The 12,831-nt window shown below is 42.8% G+C and overlaps 1 protein-coding gene across 2 annotated transcripts in view; it reads left to right on the top strand.

Moving 5' to 3' along the window:
- The window catches only part of ACADM (acyl-CoA dehydrogenase medium chain), a 227,167-nt gene that overhangs the window by 187,755 nt on the left and 26,581 nt on the right, over positions 1 to 12,831 (top strand). For both annotated transcript variants that reach the window (XM_078668541.1, XM_078668536.1), the window contains exon 11: positions 6,015 to 6,263. In XM_078668541.1, coding sequence (XP_078524667.1) covers positions 6,015 to 6,263 — 249 coding nt within the window. The remainder of the gene's footprint in view (positions 1 to 6,014; positions 6,264 to 12,831) is intronic.

Below are 12,831 nucleotides of genomic sequence, written 5' to 3'. Positions count from 1 at the left end.
GTAGGTGGCATCCTGTCGCTTTTTGCCAGTGTCGATCAGGAACGGTAGCACCACCTATGTATGCGGATGTCAGTTAAGATGTCTGTTCCTTTCTTTCTACACCTTCAGACATGTGGATTTAAAATTTCTCCCGGGTCTTGACAAGACTTTTCAAAGTATTTTACCAGTGTGTGAGCAACATTTTACCCTGTAAAACAGCAGGATTAAAATTGTGCTGAGACTGTTGCAAGCAGATGTATGTTTGCGGAGCCTGGGGTCGGATCTCGACCCCAAGGCCTACGGCAACTGCACTCAGATGACCCCCAAGGCCATATGGGACTGCGAGGACAAACCCTATTCCTTATACACAAGAAAACTCAAAGCTGCCATTGTTCTTATTCGAAAGGAACATTCAGTTCCTCTTCCTAAAATCGCTACTGCAGCATATCGTCATTGTAATCAAAGAAAATAAAGAAAAGCTGAAAAAATCCAAGGGGTATCATCCACTTCCTGCCACTCTATCTCCAGAGGGCAGGTGGTGCCAGCGTGCCTCCCAGTCTCCCAGCCTCCCAGTCTCACTCCTGATCCCCATCAGAGCTGATTCAGAGTTTGGTCTAAACACAGTCTAAATTTACGAACCCGTCGGCGATGTCACAGCAGATGAAGAAGGCGATGCTGCATTTATTTTGCACTTTACCAGCTCTCTTTAGCACACATTCGGGACTCAAAGATTCACAGATACCTCCATGTTGATTTCCATCTCTGGGTCCTTCCACTGCATACCATCCGTACCCTTTGGACCCGATTGGGTTCAGTACAAACGTTAGTGCAGACTCCAGTCCTGACCTCATCCCCTACGCCAGGTCCTCTTGCATCAACATCAAATGAGGATGCACAGCCCAGAAGGTTATCCAATTTGAAGCTGAAACTGACACAAAATCAACTGAAGTCTCGTCCAGCTCCCACTTGCTGTCAGCCACTCTGCAGCCCCTTAGACTACCATACTTTGCTCTTACCACATTTTAGGGACCTGACTTTACACTTTTATTATTGGCACAGATTTAGACAACGATCGCTATGATGACTGCTATGTTCCCCATTATGACTATCACTACAGACTGGTGGGTCCCCCAATTTATCCATTAGAACTACATCCTTCCTTTCCTTTCTACCCCGCTACACCATCTACCGGCTTCGGGGAGGCTGACTGAGGCCCATCTGTCAATCTTATGGCAGGAAGTGTTGACTTTTTCTATGATTAAAGGTGCCATAAAAAGTGTCTGGCCTCGGAAGTAGCACCAGGTGCTACCTGTGGTTCACGGTGGTCTAGGCGCATGTTCAGTTTGCAGTGCTTCTCTTTATCATCATCGGATGTTCACGAAAGTAATTGCAGTAGTCGCAGCATACCATAGGAGGTCACGGGTACCAATCTTCCCCAACCTCGACGACTAGCTGATGAAAGCAGGCTTGCCCTAGGCAGACATCTACCACATTTAGACAACCGCAAACCTTTCAACATCATTCGGGCTCACTATCAACATATCAAAGTCGCAACCCACAACTTCACAGGTTCTCCTGTTCATTGAAACAGTTCTGGATACGATACAGTTTTGTGCTTTTCCTTGGAGCAGAGAATCCATGTTTCCCTATGTTTCAGCCTCGGTCCTGGATCTCGATACAGATGACTCAGTGTATTTTGTGGTTGTTGGCCTCCTGCCTCCTAATGGTTAAATACACCAGGTGGCATATGTGGGCTCTGTAGGAACTGCAAAAAATATGCACTAGTGGTTACTGGACCGCCCTTGGATCAGTGGCAGGCACCTCTCCTTACCCCACCCAGAGTTAACTGTGGTCACAAATGCATCACTACTGGGTAGGGGAGGCCATCTTGCAGGGTTGAAATACAGAGGCCTATCTTCTCCGGCTAAGACTTTGCTTCAGAACAGTTTGTTGGAGTTGAAGGTGTTCTGTTGAAAAACACCTGGAAGCCTGGTGCCGGTGTTCAAGGACAACACCACCGTCATGTGGTACTGCTACAAGCAGGGCTGGGTGGAGTTCTGGGTCCTCTGGCAGGAGTCTTACACCTCGGGGAGATGCTGGGCTGCCAAGGAGTTTCTCTGGTGAACCATTGAGCAGGATTTTCAAATGCCAGGGTGGATGGACTCTTCTGTCCACACCTAGGGGATCATGAATAGCACCTGCTCCCGGAGGGGGCACAGGGCATTTTCCAGTTCTTTTGAGAACCCTAGCTCGATGTTTCAAACATCGCTGAGAACTCACAATGTCAGCACTTTTGCATGCATGAGTTTCCAAAGCAGTTCTCTCTGAGATGTCTGCTATCTGTGCTTTCTCGCCACTGTCTCTCCTGCCCCAAGTTGTGAAGATCAGGAACGACTTGGCTAAGTCATCCCAGCGGCTCCGGATTGGGCCAGGAGAGTGTGGTACCCGTAACTCTGGGCATGAGCATTGGTCCTCCAATCAAGCTACTGCTTCAGGAAGATCTTCTATCTCGCCATCAGCCTTCATTATTTAAATCACCTATTGTAATGGGATTTTTAAAAGGTTTGCAACATATTGTTTTCACCAAAACCATTTGTAATGCTTCAGTGGGACCTGAACTTAGTCCTCACTTTCTTGATTAGCATTTCTTTTAAACCACTGCACAGTTTTCATTTGAATCTCCGGACTTTGAAGACTCTTTCGCATTGCCATTGTATTGGGATTTGTTGCTTTATTTTATTTAAATTTGTTTAAAAGCATCTTGAAATGTGGATATTTCTATTTACCTTTTCACTAAAATTCCTTTTGTTCGAATAGTACTTAGAATCAGATCAACACAAAGTTTGTGTGTATATTTTTGAATATATTTTTTAATACAATTAGTTTGTGTTTAATAATTGTAATTGTGTCAGAACTTTATTAGAAAACGTTGTTCACTCGGACATAAGCATATTTGATCATCTAGAAACCTTAGGGACATAGTTGAGCGTCTCACAGACCTGGGTGCCCCCCGGTCTCGTCCGTGTATATTTAGTGAGGGGTTCAGGCGATCCCCTAGTGAGGCAGCTCACCTATCTAAATAAGTGTAGATATAAGATTGGAGGAATAGTAATTTAGGATTGGTGTGCCGGTCCACACATACACAGAGCACTCCCCTGAGGGATCCATACTGTTACCTATGCTGACGACACCCAGTTGGTGGTGTCTCTAAGTCAGCAAGACAAAGCCGACTCTGGTCTAACTTCTTGCCTTGTGAAGATTTCTGAGTGGATGAATCTGTCCTTTCTTAAACTAATTGGTTCCAAGGCAGAAATTATGATACTGGGCCAGGCGGCCCCCAGGAATTTAGATCCCATGCGGCCTAGCTTTCTTGGTCCCCCTCCCATTCCGAAAAAACAGATATTCTGGGCATCTGGTTTGATTGTAACCTGAACTTTACAGTTCAAGCACGTAAAGTTGCTGCTAGCTGCTATGGTCTTCTCAGGTTGATAAGGAGGATTCTTCCTCTTCTTCCGTTTGAAGCCAGGCGCATGTTGGTCCAGGCTCTCATTCTATCCTGGTTAGACTACACGAATGCAGTTTTCTTGGGTGCACCACAAGGAAATACAAAGATCCTGCAGATTGTCCAGAACTGCACGGCACGTCTCTTAATGAAGGTCCCAAAATGTAATTCTGCTAAGCTGGCCCTCAGGCGGCTGCACTGGCTTCCTGTTCAGGAAAGAATACGGTTTAAGGCAATGTGTATCGTTACCAAGTCCATTGCTGGTAATGGCCCCCTTCTGATTCAGTCCATGGTGCAATTATATCGCACCAACAGGACTCTAAGATCCAACAATAAGCAACTACTTGTGGTCCCTAGGATCAAACTTTCACGAACTGGATGCCGATGGTTTCCATACAACACGCCCAAGTTCTGGAACCAGCTTCCAGACGACATCCGTCTTGAATCCGATTATCTTACGTTCAGGAAGCAGTTGAAGACTTTCTTCTTTCCATGATGGGGTGAATGATAAGGTGTCACAGGAAGCGCTGGGATGCCCTTGGATAGCCATACGCTATACAAGTGCGTATTCATTCATTGCCATGTCATCAGCTATACAGGTGAGTGAGTTTCAGGCTCTTTCTGTGAACTCGTTGGGAAAGCGTCAATTGCTTTGTTCAATAAAATCAATTCATCCTCAACATTCAATTTTTGTGAAGGACATTTACAATTTTTAAAGGTTCAACCGTCACAATTTAGAGAACCAATTCCTAATGCTTAAACACACCACAAGGACAATTATTTTTTGGTCAAAAAATAGCATGTTGTATTAAATGAATATTATATACACAAATTAATGAACATGCCTGTCCATCAAACAATGAAATGCAGACTAATAAAGTGATTAAAGTGCAAAAGTGACTTTGTGGTGACAGGTGAAAATAGTGCTATACATAAATTATACAAAAAGGTAACACGTAAAAGCAGTAATGTTGTACTGTCCAATCTTCTCAATACACGAATACAAGCCCAAGGAATGACTTTGTGTTGGGGCCCTACTAATCGCACATCTGAAGCGGTCACCGACTCAAATCAGGTGCACACTCCATATAGTACCCACTTTTAAGGGTATCTCCCCTAAGCAGACAAAAACCTAAATATCATGGTGAACGCTAGATATTAATCCACAGAAGTCTAATTGTACTGTATAAATCACACACTCCCTCAGCCACATATTTTGTTCTATTACTGATCTTCAGGGCTGCAAAAATAATATATAAAATGCACATGTATTAAACCCATAAATACGCATGCCCTATTTTAGAAAATTTTACATCCAAAACCCACAACCCAACCTTCATATATAAGCACCATAATGTATATGAATTTAAACAATCCTTTAAAAAACTAAAATACTTTTTCTAAAAGTTTCCGGTCCAAGGAAAGCGTATATTTGAAGAGCAAGTAAATAAATATTCAATATACCCGATAAAGACTTCATAACCCATAAAACATTCTGCAACATCAATCTCCAAAACAAAAGAAAAATAAGAGAACTGTGTATATACATTATGGTGCTTATATAATGATGCTGGGTTGTGGGTTTTGGATGTAAAGTTTTGTAAAATATGACGTGTATTTATGGGTTTCAAATATGTGTATTTTATAGATAATTTTTGCAGCCCTGAAGAAGTTTATTAATTGAATGAAACATGTTGACTGAGGATGTGATTTTTTTTTTTAATGATTTAGAAGGAAATAAAGACGATATAAGAACTCTTAAAAGTACAGTCGGACTTTTGTTGATTTGTATTTTGAGTGCACCACTATATTTAAGTTTATCTATTCCCATGTTATTTGCTGGTAATGCTTCGCGTTGCCATACTGTTTGCTGCCAGACCTGTTGGCAATTCTAATACTTGTGTATGTTTTTTTTCGCATGTAACTGTGGTCTCAAGCACTCATGGGAAGTGCCACTCTTTGACACCATTACATATTACAACCTCAAACGAGATGTACACTCTTATTAGTGACATGAGGTGGCGCTTTTGCACAAATAATGTTTTTTTAAAAAAATATGCTGTCCTACATAGTATCAGGGCATATTGTACTCTAAAAGGAAAGTGTGCCAAAATCCTGAAACAAATGATCCTTGTATGCAATTCTGGTAATGGCTGCAAAATCACACATCACAAACAATCAATGACCGATTATAATTTCACATTCTTTTTTTGTTTGGTTTTTCAATTATGCACAAGGTGCAGATTTAACAAAGATACTAAAATTAATTTCCTTGCTCATTCACTAATAAATTGATATGTACATCTGGTAGATGAAAATAAGAACAAGGAGAAAGTGACCAGTGATGAGGTTATTAGTTTAGAGTTTATTGCTCCTACGTTATTGTTGATATTCCATCTGTTTGTGAGCCACTTGTTTAGTGCATTTTATTGCAGTTCTTTAAGGCAAAATTAATTAGGTTAACATATGTTTATGTGAAGAAATGATATTTAATTGTAAAGTAACTCAAAATGTGTTTTTATTTGTACCCCAGCATCAAGTGGTGTCCTTTATGCTAGCAGAAATGGCGATGAAAGTAGAAATTGCTAGATTGGCGTATCAGAGGTCGGCTTGGGAGATTGATGCTGGACGACGGAATACATATTATGCATCTATTGCTAAGGCATATGCTGGAGACATTGCGAATCAGAATGCAGCTGACGCCGTTCAAATTTTTGGCGGCAATGGATTTAATAGTGACTATCCAGTAGAGAAGCTGATGAGGGATGCCAAAATTTACCAGGTAAATACATTGTGCAGTTGTTCTGTTAACTAGCTTTCGGATAGCTTGCAGTGACCGCTGATATGGCCCTTTGGATTGGTTTGTCTGCGTCGTCCACTTGGGGTTAGTTTACTGTAGGTCAAAGCATGATGTATGTGGTGTTTGATTGTCCAGAGTAGGGTTTCAATATAATTTCTTATTGCCAGGCCGCTTGCCTGTCACCTGCCCTTCATTTGTGCAATGTACAGTTTGTGTTTGGCAAAGGGACCCATTACAATGTGTATGACCCTCAGCTCTGTGGCAATTGTGTGAATGAGTGTTGTAGTTGCATGAAAGCACCGTTGTGTTTGCTGTTATTGAGTAATTTGTTGCCATTTGGGTTGAGGCATTATTATTTTTTGGTGGAAATGTTTAAATTTCCCACTTGCCATAAGGAAACCGAATCCTTTAGTATTTGCTATAATTCACTGTTATGGCAGTTTTCCCCAGCAGTCAAGATGATGACCTGAGGAGACACTATGCAACATCTTGAAGATATGGATGCTGCCTAATCCTGTACACCTTCTCCAAAAGTATGGGATAAATTGGGGAGCATAAGGACCTTTTCAAACTATTAAAAATGTGGATTTTAATTCCTCCGTGTTGGCTGAGATAGGATAGATGCCTCAAACCATAGCCACAGTGGCACCCTGCAAATATCAAAAAGGGAGTTGAAATAGAAGGGGTATGCTTCCCATCACAGACTGCTCAGTCCTTCTTAAAAGTCTAAAGCTTTCTTCATATCCCAGATATCCCTGGCTGGGCAAGGTAAGGGAGTCTGCATCCTCCTATCCTACTGATGTTCCTTCTCAGAAATTTTCAATTTTACTTTTGTGGTACCGAATGGGATTTAGAGTAAAAGGACACACGCATTTTAATAACAAACCAGCACTGTTAGAGTGAATAAGACTGTACATGCTTCTGTTGTCTTATCAGAACACCAGCTGATCTTGGAATAGATTAAATGTATTTTTTATCTCATTTTGGGACCCCTATTTCCGAAAGACATTATGGTAGCCAAAGAATTCCTGCCAAAGGTCAATTTTCCCTGAACCCTGAACAAATGGACTCTCCATAACCCAAACCAATGTTTATAGTCCGAACTCCTCATCCCTTGCACGGTCAAGTCAAAAGAAAGAAACCTGGGAGTCATTTAGAATGCTAAGTATACCACCCTTCAGTCACAGATATGACCTGTAGTAAGGGTCTCATTTGAAAAAAAGAAACTCAAAAAAGATAACCCCTTCCCTTACATCACACTAGACAACCATGACATGGTGGGAGACTTACTGGTTAGCTCCGAATTAGACTATGGAAACACCTGTCTCCTGATATACTAGATCAAACACTATATGCAGCTCAAAATGCAGCTGGACGCTTTATGCAAAGACTAAAAATCTAGGAGAGGTGAAATAAAATAGCCTACGGCCACAACACTTGATCTGGCTAGGGTTGCCACCTGCACAGTATCAAATGGATGAAAATCACCCAAAGCCAGTATTTTTTCATCTGACAGGTATGTACTTTAAGTAGTCAATGTACGGCAAAATCACTTTTAAATGTGTTCTAAAGCTGCCTTAATTCTCTGTGACTGATAGTAAAACTAAAAAAGAAAAGTTGAAAAAATGTTAAAATGTTAAAATGGATTAGGGACTTTTTTTTAATATAAAGAGTTCTCTTTAATTATTATTGTCCAGACTTTGTAGAATCTGTCTGGTTATTTCTAGTTAATAGAGATTTTCTTTTAAGTTTCATTTGCGGCTCTGGGCTTGAAAATGTACCAGAACTCATTAATAGTGTTAATCTCAAACAGTGGAAAACAGTCCACTCACAACTTTCTCTAGTTTCCCCAGAGGTAGAAGTGCTATAAGTGAGTTCTGCTGGGGCACTCAAGGCTGTGGAGAACAGAATCTGAAAATGTGCTGGGTGAAGCCCTCCTCTGTGCCCCGATGTTTTTTTTTATAAATGCAAAGGGCTGATGTGTTATGTGTTCGTTTTGTACAGTGCCACCCATTGCCCTTCTCAGTGCCTCGAGGTAGCCTCAAATGTGCAATGTGACCAAAGAAAATGGGAAATCTGGATTCACAATGAATACCATTCTCTAAAGTTATCTATGCCTGCACGTTCCTAAAACCTGCAATCCTAAATAAATAACAGTAAAATAAAAAAACTGAAGCCCACTTTTCACGAGTGCAAATTGTACAGACCTTTCTCATGCAATTCCCACAAAGTAAGGAACACCCCTCTTTTGTGTGCATCAAATATCTTCTAAAACACACAGGTTCAGGAACCCCTTTCTGTGGCTGCATAGGAGCCTCTGATAATTAGATCTACGAAGCTGCTTTTACAGGAGCTCACGATTTGCAGGTGACACTCAGTTCATGATATAATAGTTTAATTCTGCTTTAGTCAGTTACTCCTATTATCAGGCACCCATCTGGTTTTTCCATGTGTTCCCTTTTGCTTTACGTCTGGCTGACGTCTGCCTGTACTGCATTGCTCATTTAACTATTGTTGGAAATGCTAGTCTTCAGCAAACACGGTCCCACTCCGTGTTGTGTGTACTTTTCTAGGCACACGTTTTGTGCAGCGATTCAGGATGAATCTTAATGTCATATCCAGTCATTTAAACCCTGTACCCAACAACAAGGCCTAAAAGACACTGGGGCTGAGGTGACATCACCTTGCCTCTTGGGAGGCGCTTCTCTTACCCCCTTCCAGCCCACCTCAGTCTGTTGTGAGAATGCATAATGGCCATAAAATCACCTCTTCTTTCAGCCTCCCCCATTTAGGCCCCTGCCTATTCACACCCTCCCCATTGCCCCATAACCTGAAGGTGCTTGCCCACTGTAGTTCATACTGACTGTTGGGGCGGCCTCAGGCTGCCCAAACAGTCAGTATTAACAACAGTGGGCAAGCCAATCCCCCCTGCCCTCGAGAAATACCGCCCACTCCCAACCAGGAACTTCAGCTTTCGCGCTGTGCGAGAAGGCAGAAACAAATGGTAGTTATTAGGGTAATAACTACCATTTGTTTCTGCCTTCTCGCACGGCGAGAAAGCAGGTGGCGGTGCCCAAACGCCCCTATAGAGGAGTCGCCACTGCTTGCTATTCCTGGCCATCCCTACAGTTTGGGGTGATAGGCAACTATGACATTATAGAGTACTGCATAAGTGTGATCCTGCATTGGCGGGAACTGTGGGTGGTATAATGGAATACCTTGGGGCCCTGGCACTTATACTTTTACCCAATAAGCACTGGCGTATGCCCACTGAATGGGTACACAAGCCGTTCTGGTCTTGTTTTGGCCTTGGCACCGTCAGCTGCACTAAGCTCGGCTTGCAGTTACCAAACTTGGGTGTTGTGAATCGCTGTGCCAATGGACACATACTGCACTTAACTGATGTGGCCCATAAAGGTTGAAGGGCCAGATGTACTACTGTTTATTTGCAGTCGCAAATGGGAAATCGTCCCGTTTGTGACTGTAAAATAGGTTTGCGCCACGTACAAACCCTATTTTGCGACTCTGTAACCTATTATCGACTCGCAAAGTAGGGTTTGCGACTCGCTATTAGGAAGGGGCATTCCAAGGGCGTCCATTCTTAAATGTAAGTCGCACTTCAATGTACGATTGTTTTGCGACTGCAAATGCAGTTGTAAAACACTCACAGTTTACTACCTACTTCAAGTAGGTGATAAACCACTCGGGAAGAGGTCCACTGGGGACCCCTTCTCCTTTGTAAATGTATGCAAAATATTTTTTAAGAGCAGGCACTGGTCCCACGGACCTCTGCCTTCTCTTAAAAAATGAAACAGAAAACGTTTAATTTTTCTTTTGTAAATGCATCCTGTTTTCCTGTAATGAAAACTGGCTGCATTAAAAAAAAATTTTTAAAAAATGCTTTATTTAAAAAGCAGTCACAGACATGGTGGTCTGCTGACCCGAGCAGGCCATCATCCCTGGGAGTGCTAGCCATTCCTAATGGGGTTGCAAATTGCACCTGCCTCGTGAATACTACTGAGGCCTGCGATTTGCGACCCCATTAAGGAACCACAAACCGTGTCTGAGACTCTGTTGTAAATTACATTTTGCGAGTCACCAATTACAAGTCGCGAAACAAATTGCAAGGGTGGTACTTCTGGCCCGAATTGTTTACGGGGTTGCTAGTGTTCCCCTACTCATTGCACCTAGCTTGATAGTTTGGGGCTCGGCTGTTCTTCGGGAGCAGAGCCAAGACTGTTTTGCATGATTGTTACTTGCCTGTAGCTGCAAAGAGAACAGAAAAAGGGAACTGGAATACAGCCCAGAGTAAATAACATTAGCAAGGATTAATTAAAAACATTCCACCCATAATCTTATTTTTCTCAGTGAAACATACTGTTCTGACATTCAGCATTAAGTCTATGCAGAGAGTGTCATTAACGTTTGTGGGAGCAGTGCTTTTTATGTTGGTTCCTGGATTAAGTAGTACAGTTTAACACCCTTTCACAATTTCCAACACCAACCTAATTTAACAATGGCGCTGTTATAGCTGCCGGTTTTATTTGTGTCAAGTAGTCGTTTCCAAACAATTTGCTTTTCTTGAGGGCAGAACTGCCATGACCCCTAATGGCTCCAGGCAACACAGACACAGTCCAGGGATTATCTAGTGTTAGTAATTGTGGGAAAAAAAACACTTATCGTTTGAATTCGCAGACTGATTACAAGCCCTCAGTGACCCTCAAAATCGATATATCCTAGACAGGATAGGACAGTGATCTATAAATATCATGGGAACGGGGCAGTGGGATTAGCACTCTGAGTTTAGTGTGTGGACACGAAGCAAGGTGGTTCGGCTACTTAAAGCCAGATGGGCTACTTAAATAAACAACCTGGAGGTGAAACACTCGGAGGTTATCCAGGAAATGTACTATTTGGATTTAACAAAACACCTTCACATATGAGCAGAGCACACGCAAAAAGTAGAAAAAAATTATCTCCCCAAACATGTCACATCAAGATCTGGAAAATGCACAAACGGGAAGCAGCTATACACGTTTTGTAAAAGATGTGCATTAAAACTTGGAGGGCCCCTTACCGAGATCTACTGTCGGTCATAAGAGAAACTGGGGTGGCGAAGTGAGCTAAAGAATGATGGTGGATTCAACCCAGGTCTGTGACTGGGGGTGAGTGCCTGAAAAGTTTCAGCACTCCGTCCATCATCTCCTTGTGCTTTCTTTGTTCGCCCTAAGTTGGGAGGGTATGCCCAGACATGTGTCCCATGCTCACTTTTCCACTGGATTCAAGCTAGCATGGCTGATATGGGGTGTTACCCTGAAACCGGTCGAGGATGCCTGATACCGGTCTTGGGAGGACCTGGTCTGGCAGTTCGTCTGGACTTTTCCCATGAGGCGCAGGTTCAAAACTGATTTGCATATGGGTGGGTCCAAACTTGGGTGGCAAAGTGAGCTAAAGAATGTAGATGGATTCAACCCAGGTCTGTGATTAGGAGTTAGTACCTGTAAAGTTTCAGCACTGCGTCCATCATCTCATTGTGTTTGATAGAGAAACGAAACCAGCAGAAGTTATGCATCTGTGTTTCCTATTGTTCTCCTGTCTGGGTGAGAAGGACGGAACATGCTTCACTTGAACCTAGATTGACTCCATGGGCTAGCTGACTGGCCTCCTAATCTGAAGCCTCAGGGATATAAAAGACTTCCAACCACTCCGCTTCTGCAGCTGGACTCTGTCATCTGTGAGTCTGCCCTGCCAAGTGTTGCCACCCCAGTCCTGGACCCTTCGAAGTCCAGGCAACACAATAAGACAGGAGTCCAACAAAGCAGCAGTCCAGCAGAGTGGTAGGGCTTCAGCAGCACAGCAATCCTTCATCCTGGCAGTCTTCACAGGTCCGGAAGTGTACTGAACTGATGGTGACAGAGTTCCATTGGGCCTTTGAAGTGGCGGAATCCTCAAAGACAAGTGTTTGACTTGCAAAGAGGTCCTCCATTCCTGCCCTGGCTCTGGACTCACTGCAGGGGGTATGCAGCCCTTTATGTGGGAGAGGAGACCGCCTGTTCACGTGTAAGTGAGGCTGGGTCATTCTCTTCCCTCCTATCCTCCCATGTGTGTGTGTCTGTCTTGGGGGCTTACACAAAGCCCGGCTGTCACCCACCCCGAATTGATCGGAGACAGGCAGCAGGCACCAAATGGCTACAGTAAGAAAATTTAAACTTTCACAAAGTGTATTTCCCAAATTGTAATTTAAAATCTGACTTCGCCATATGTTAGGATTTTAAATTAGTATTCCAGAGACATCAGACTTGGGGTCTTATCTCTTCCCAATTGGAAATTATGCTTATAAAATGTAATTAGGTAATCCCAACATTATCCCATGGGAGAGATAGGCCTTGCAGTAGTGAAAAAATAATTTGAGAGTTTTTCGCTACCAGGGCATGTAAAACATAAAGGTACATGTCCTGCCTTTCAAATACATTGAACACTGACCTCTGGGTTCTCCAGGGCCTACCTTAGGTGTCATATATGTATAAAAAGAGAAGGTTTGGGACTGGCA

The sequence above is a fragment of the Lissotriton helveticus genome, chromosome 1_2 (genome assembly GCF_964261635.1).
Source record: "Lissotriton helveticus chromosome 1_2, aLisHel1.1, whole genome shotgun sequence".
Classification (NCBI taxonomy): Eukaryota; Metazoa; Chordata; class Amphibia; order Caudata; family Salamandridae; genus Lissotriton; species Lissotriton helveticus.
This window is presented reverse-complemented; position numbering and strand designations above follow the sequence as displayed.